Source organism: Agelaius tricolor, unplaced genomic scaffold, assembly GCF_023055355.1.
Source record: "Agelaius tricolor isolate 1412-34295 unplaced genomic scaffold, bAgeTri1.0.p SCAF_15, whole genome shotgun sequence".
In the NCBI taxonomy this organism is placed as follows: Eukaryota; Metazoa; Chordata; class Aves; order Passeriformes; family Icteridae; genus Agelaius; species Agelaius tricolor.
Genome location: NW_027269275.1, coordinates 14,459,069 through 14,466,216, shown reverse-complemented (window position 1 = coordinate 14,466,216; position 7,148 = coordinate 14,459,069). Strand labels below are relative to the sequence as shown.

The window sequence follows — 7,148 nt, the reverse complement described above, 5'->3', positions numbered from 1 at the left end:
ACTCTGCACCCATCTGGGTCCCCCAGTACACAACACCCAGTCAGGATCCCCTGCCACAGGACCTGGATGCTTCCTGCACCCCACATGCCTGGACAGAGTCACCTTGGGTGAGAGGCAGGTTTGGCAGCCCCTTCCATTCCCGAGGCCCAGGTAGGTGCCGTGTGTCCCATCCAGCCCCGGCTCCTCCGTTCCTCAGCCCTGGGGAGCCCGGGCCCGCAGTCCGCGCTGCGCGGGCGCCGCTGGCCGCAGCCCCCGCACGGAGCCCTCGGCACAGCTCATTAGGGGCTGTTTGCAGCCGCCGGGGCCGCGGGCCAGGACTTCTGGGAAGGCATTAGCGGGAACGAGGGCGGCCGCGCTGAGAGCTTTTTAATCTGCAGGAGCAACATCTGCTTTGTGCGCATCCCGATGGCCAGTAACGAGCTAAATGAGGCGGCCGGCCGCTCGGCGGCCGCTTCCAGGAAAAGACCGGCTTAAAGCGAGGGGGAAAGGGGGGCCAGGGCTGCGCTCCCGGCTCAGTGGTTCAGGCTCCAGCGAGGGAGGGAGCGGGTGGAGCGGGTTAGTAGCACAGCAGAGATGCCCATGAGCGGGCATCCCGGGCAGGAGCCCACAACGGCGGGACCCTCCTAGAGACAAGCCCGGGCTGGGGGCTCTCCCTGTCCTCCTGGAAGCATCCAGGCAGGCGGGCGGCTCGTTTAGCTCATCGCCAGCCCTCGTTACCGCTAAGGCCAACCGAGTCCCGGCTACCCCAAACAGGCAGTAACGAGCCGGGCCGCGGGAGCTGCCGGAGACAGCGGTACCCGGGGTTGCCTCTCCGGAGGTGATGAGCGTCACCCCGGTCTCAGCCCCGCCGGGCCGGGCCCTTTAAGGCGCGATCCCGAAGCCGCCCTGACGTCAGCGGGGCGGGCGCGCCCGGGCACCGCAGCCCCGGCGGTCGCAGCTCCGCGCCCCAGCGAGTGCGGCTCCGCCGGAGCGCACCGGGTGACAGGGGTGGGTATCGGGGTGCCCGGGGCGCTAGAGGGGGGGCATGGGGGTGCCCAGGGTGCTGAGGTCTGGAGGTGAGGGCATGGGGTGGCACGGATGTTGGGGATTGGAGATGGGGATACAGGAGTGACCAGGGTGCTGGCGACCTGAAGGTTGGCGTTATGGGGGCGACCCGGAGTGCTGGGGACTGGAGATGGAGGTGTGGGGGTGCCCAGAGGTGCTGGGTAGTGGAGTTGAGCATATTGGGGTAGCCAGGATGCCGAATATCTGGAAGTTGGTATTATTGGGGTGCCCAGGATGCTGGGGTCTGGGAGTGTGGGGTGACAGGGGTGCTGGCGATTTGGAGGTAGGGGTATGAAGTGCTCAGGCTGCGGGGAATCGGGAGAGAAGGGGTATGGGGCTGCTCAGGGTGATGAGGGACTGAAGGCAGGAATATTGGGGTGCCCGGGGTGCTGCAGTTCTGGACATCTTGAGGAGAGGGTATCAGGATGTCCTGGGGTGCTGGGAATTGAAAGGAAGGTGTTGGAGTGCTCAAGATGATGAGGACCCAGACATGGGGATTATGGGGTGCCCTAGGAGATGGAAGATGGAAGTATTGAGATTCTCAGAGTACTAGGAACTGGAGATGGGGATACAGATGGGGGTCTAGGTCCTGGGATGGGGACTGGGAGGTAGAGTGTCAGGGTGCTCAGGCTGCTGGGGACCTGATGTCCTGGCAGTGCTGGTGTCAGTGGTGCTGGGGGACCTGGTATTCGGGAGCACCCTGTCCCTCACCCCACATTGCTCAGCATCTCCTCCATCCCACAGCACCTGCCTGATGCCTGTCCCCACCTGACGGCACCGCCATGGCCGGGGCGCAGGGCTGCGGCGAGGCCAAGATCGCGGGGCTGTACGACCTGGAGCGCACGCTGGGCAAGGGCCACTTTGCCGTGGTGAAGCTGGCCCGGCACGTCTTCACTGGGCAGCGCGTGGCCGTCAAGGTGATCGACAAGAGCAAGCTGGCGGGGGAGGCGGCAGGGCAGCTCCTGCAGGAGGTGCGCTGCATGAAGCTGGTGCAGCACCCCAACGTGGTGCGCCTCTACGAGGTCATCGACACCCACGCCAAGCTCTACCTCATCCTGGAGCTGGGTGACGGTGGGGACATGTTTGACCACATCATGCGGCACGAGGGTGGCCTGGCCGAGCCGCGGGCCAAGCACTACTTTGCCCAGATCGTCCATGCCATCTCCTATTGCCACAAGCTCCATGTGGTGCACCGTGACCTCAAGCCCGAGAACGTGGTCTTCTTCCAGGAGCAAGGGGTGGTCAAACTCACCGACTTTGGCTTCAGCAACCGCTTCCAGCCCGGCAAGATGCTCACCACCAGCTGCGGCTCCCTGGCCTACTCGGCACCAGAGATCCTGCTTGGGGATGAGTACGATGCCCCGGCTGTTGGTAAGGGCTGAGGGGGGCCCTGAGGACCTGCCTCCCTCCTGTCCCTGGCCTGGAGCATGGTCCTGCCAACTGGGTACCACCTCCCACTTGGCCCCTTACACTAGGAGCACACAGTGGGACTGCTGTCCCTGCAAGGAGCAAGCCTGTCCCTTGGGTGCTTGGCTGCCCAGCCTTGCCCTGGCACAGCAGGGTCCTCCCTGCAGAGACCATCCTGGCATCCACAGAGATCCCACAGAGTGATGGTTGCCAGAGAGGGGAAAAAGCCCAAGCAGGCTGTGAGCCTGGAGAAGCAGCCGCCAGGAGAAGCAGTGTGAGCATTGAGCATACAGCTGCCAGCAATCTGGCGCTGGTGGTTATTTGGCGGGGCGAGGCAGGAAGGAAATCTGCTCGGGATGCTGCTGTTTGGGCGGAGGGGCTCCGAAAGTTTCCTTTGCTCCATCCCCGCCCTGAAAACCACTTCCTTCCCATGGCTCCCAGTGCTCTTCCTCCCCGGGTGCAGGGGATGTGCAGGGGTCTGGGGACACTGTCTGAGGGCACAGGGAGCTGGGCTGGGGGCTCCAAGAAGCTCTGCTGTGGCAGAGGGGACGTGGGAGGGAAGCAGGATCCGAGCTGGCTGGCTGGCTGGAATTAGGGCAGGAGGATTTAGCAAAGCAAAACACGAGCCCTTAAAGGCAAAAGCCCAGCGTTGGCTCAGGGAAAGGCAGATCCTGAGTTGAGAACAGGGATAGCTTATGGAGGCGGTAGAAAAATAAGCTGGTGGCGCTGCAAAGGGAAATGAAGAGAGAAAACTGACGCAGATGAGAAATTTTCGAACACTTGACTTAAGCAGCTGAAGGTATTAACGGAGCGCCCCAGGGCGTGCTCAGCATCCTAAACCCGCACATCTGCAGGAATTTGTGTGCTGGGCAGGAGGAGCCAGTGAAGATGCTTCTGGCTCCATCCCTGTCCCTAGGACAGGGCAGCAATCCTGCTCCAGCTGGTCCCCATGCAGCTGGAGAACCTAGATCGGTGCTATGTCCCTCTCTGATTGCTGTAGTGTCTCCTAAAGCACAGCCCAGTGCCAGGATGGTTGTGGCGGGGTTTGGGAATCAGGAAGCTGAGGAATGACATGAAACAGTGCCATGGGTGGGTGTGTGACCGGGGGGAGCAGAGAGAGGGGCAGAGCTCAGGGCTGGCCTTCCTGTCCCTGGCTGGACAAGGTGATAATACCTCAACTGCTTTGGTGAAGTCCCTTGAGACCTGTTTGGATGTGGGGATGGGAAGGTCCTTCCCTGCCTTGGTGGGAGTATGGTCCCCCTTTCCGTGGGGCAAGACCTGAGGGCTGTTACTTCCAAGGAACATCCCAGTGAGCACTGGTGGGGCAGCCTCTTCCGGGGTCCCTGGGGTGGGGAATTTCCTGGGCCATGGTGAGTGCAACCTGAACTGCTGCTGCTGCTTCTTGCAGACATCTGGAGCCTGGGAGTAATTCTCTACATGCTGGTGTGTGGCCACCCCCCCTTCCAGGAGGCCAACGACAGCGAGACCCTCACCATGATCATGGACTGCCGCTACACCGTGCCCCCGCACGTCTCGGCACAGTGCGCTGAGTGAGCACCACCCCCTCACTGTACCCCCAGCCCCCAGCTTGCTGCCCCCGGGGTGGGTGCCCCAGCCCTGGCAGACACCTGGGAGCTGAGGTGGGAAGAGCAGGCAAAGCTGCTTACTCTGGGATTCACATAGTGCTGCAGGGTTGCAACGTCACTCCTTTCCCCCAGTCTCATCTCCAGGATGCTGCAGCGGGACCCGAAGCAGCGAGCGTCCCTGGAGCAGATCGAGGGCCACGCGTGGCTGCAGGGGGTGGACCCGTCCCCTGCCAGCCGCTCCCTGCTGCCCCTCACCTCCCACAAGCGCGTGTCTGAGGAGGAGCACGAGATCATCCTCCAGGCCATGGTGTGCGGGAACATCGCGGATCGGGACACCATCCAGGAGTGAGTGATGGGATGTGGGGGTGGGAGCCCCCGTGAAGGGCTCTGGGGGAACCTCCAAGCACGGCCCTTGTGTGTGCTGCAACTGTCCTGGTCTCACACAGGGCGCTGGAAGCCGACCGCTACAACCACATCACGGCCACCTATTTCCTGCTGGCAGAGAGGATGCTGCGGGAGAAGCAGGAGAAGCAGGGCCACCGCCTCAGTCTCGTTTACAACCTGGCCAAGGAGGTTCAGAGCAGGTGAGGCCCCTGCTGCCCCCATCCTGTGTCACCCTCCTCACCATCCTGAGTCCCTGGTGCAGCATCTTGGCCGATCCCCTGTCCTTTTCCTTGTCACAGCCCTTGTGATGCCCAGCCAGTACTGACACCTCTCTCCCCTCCCTCAGGCCCAACTTGTCAGACACATTTGGCTCTGCGGGCAGCACTGGCAGCCTCCTGCCCTTCACGGAGATAGGTGGCCTCGCCGGGGCGTCCCGGCTGCCCCCTGGAGGGGACATTGGCGGCCGGCAGCCCACCGGGACCCTGCTGAAGGTCCCTGCCGTTGACACCACCATCACCAAGAGCACCCCGGCCCTGCAGCAGATCTGTGAGGAGGAAGAGGAGGACGACGAGGAGGAGGAGAGGCCCAGCGCAATGGAGAGGAAGAGCAGCTCTCTGAACCAGGAGCAGATGCGAGCCTTCCTGCGCGCCCACCGCCCGCCCGGCCGCGGGGAGGTCTGGGGGCCGGGGGTGGAGCTGGGGGGCCGGGGAGGGCGCTCGGGGATGGCCTGGGCTGGGAAGGGAGTGAGTGGGGGCCGGGGTCCCCCCATGCTGCGGGGAAATGGAGGTGAGTCCCTAAGGAGGGAGGAGGACGCAGAGTCTGGGGGCTCCTCAGCAGAGTTCCCCAAGGAAAGGGGAGCCATCCTGTCACCCCAGAGCAGCTCAGCTGAAGTTCCCCAGGTATTGGGGGCAGAGACAAGTCCTGCCACCCTCCCAAGTCCTGCAGACACGTCCCCAGGGCAGGGGGAGCAGATCAGCCCGGCCCAGCAGTCGGTGGAGAGCTCAGGCCCTGAAGGGGGCGCAGAGAGTGTGATCAAGCTGGACCCGGGCAAGAACAAGGGGGGCAGCCTGCGGGACAGGCTCCTGCAGTTCCCGCTCTGCGAGAAAGCCCTGGCCTTCAAACTGCGGCCGGGCTCCAAGGAGAGCCTCTTGTCACTGGGGCAGTTCAACTGCTGCCATGTCATTTAAGGCCCCGGGACTGGCCCTGCTGTGGGGACTGGGAGGGCGCCCACTCCCCTGCCTTTGGTCTGTGGTGGCTGTGGGGCTGGCGGGTGGCACAGTGCCCTGCTTTGTCACCCGCGGTGGCCACCCTGCCAGCACCCCCCTCTGGAGCCCGCTATGACTGACCATGCCCCGGACAGCCCTGCCCAGGGTGAAGCAGACTGGGGTCCATCCCAGCACCGGCCAGCGTGTCCCCAAACCTCTGGGACAGCTCCACGACCCTGCTGGAATGGGATGGACCACGACACTTTTTTAACTACTACAAATAATTTTTTTAAATAGTCTATTTTAATGTAATTAAATAGAGATTGCTATATCCCCCCCCAGACCCCTGAGTGCCCCAGCCCCACAGTGTGCATGGCCCGGGGCTGGGCTGTCCTGCTTGCAGCCCCCCCACCAGCCCTGGCTGGGGCCAGGCACAGCCTGGCCCGTGACCCCAGGCTGTCCCTGGGGCCCTCCCTGCAAATAAGCTTCCTATTTATTATCTCTTTGTTTTCTTGCTGGCAAGAAATGAATGACGACGGAGGCATGGGCCGGAGCTCGGCCTGAGCTGTGGCACATGCCCTGGAAGGATCGGAGCCGCTGGGAAGCAAAGTTTGTCAGGACAATAAAATAAACTCGTGGGTTGATGTGGGTGCAGTGTCATTGCAAAAACATCACTGTCCCCCCAGTCAGGGGGCCAGGGCTTCCCTGGCACCAGGGGTGGCTTTAAGGGAGCATCTCTCTGAGCTGGGGTGGGCAGGGACCCAGATTGGAGCTCAGGGCAGCCCCAGATGGGAGTAAGGACAGGGATGATGAACACCCAAAGGTAAGAGAATGCCTGGGCATGCCAGAAGGCAGGTGGAGGGTGCTGCACATCACCTTGAGAGTCAACCACACTCAGTCCCAAGGTGCCCTCAATAAGTTTCCCCACTCTCAGTTTGGAGTCATCCCTGAGCCCCCAATTTCAAGCCCAGCCCGGGCTTCCTTCCCTCCAGCTCTGCTGTTCCTCTTCCTTTTCTATCCATCCTCCTCCCTCCTTTCATGTGTACCCATGATAGCTCCTTTGTCCTCATCATCTAACATGAGATCTCCCTGAGTACTGGGTGGTTGAACAGAGCAATGCTGTCTCAGGTGGGAGGGATGGAGCCAGCTCTGAACTGCTTGGGGAGTTGGTGATAGGAAAAGAAGGAGGGGAGGTGCCCTGGGGACCCTGCAGCACCCACAGGGCCCCACCAGCAGGAGGGGACGCTGCTCTGGCCCACAGGCTCCCTTCCTTGATATTAAAGGATAACAGCACCGCCTGAACAGGGGCTTGAACCCTGGACCCTCAGATTAAAAGTCTGATGCTCTCCCAACTGAGCTATCCAGGCTCACATTGGGACTCCCAGGTGGTCTGTGAGAGCTGGGGCAGGACCCCGCTTTCCTCAGCATTGCAGGGACAACGTGGGCACCCATTCTGGTATTCCCCACTCCCACGCCGCCCCAACCAGGCTGCCAGCGCAGGCCCGATGAACGCCCGGCTTCT

At 62.4% G+C, this 7,148-nt stretch overlaps 1 protein-coding gene and 1 non-coding gene across 2 annotated transcripts; one reads left to right on the top strand and one right to left on the bottom strand.

Moving 5' to 3' along the window:
- Positions 1-833: 833 nt before the first annotated feature.
- LOC139596350 (SNF-related serine/threonine-protein kinase-like) lies at positions 834-6,270 on the top strand. The gene is made up of 6 exons (XM_071440583.1): positions 834-987; positions 1,789-2,415; positions 3,860-4,001; positions 4,170-4,382; positions 4,484-4,621; positions 4,768-6,270. The coding sequence occupies exons 2-6, from the start codon at positions 1,827-1,829 to the stop codon at positions 5,606-5,608; spliced, it is 1,923 nt and encodes a 640-aa protein (XP_071296684.1). The 5' UTR covers positions 834-987; positions 1,789-1,826; the 3' UTR covers positions 5,609-6,270.
- Positions 6,271-6,920: 650 nt separating this feature from the next.
- On the bottom strand, positions 6,921-6,993 carry TRNAK-UUU (transfer RNA lysine (anticodon UUU)). The gene has a single exon. It is a non-coding gene; the product is annotated as a tRNA-Lys (tRNA).
- Between the last annotated feature and the right edge of the window lie 155 nt (positions 6,994-7,148).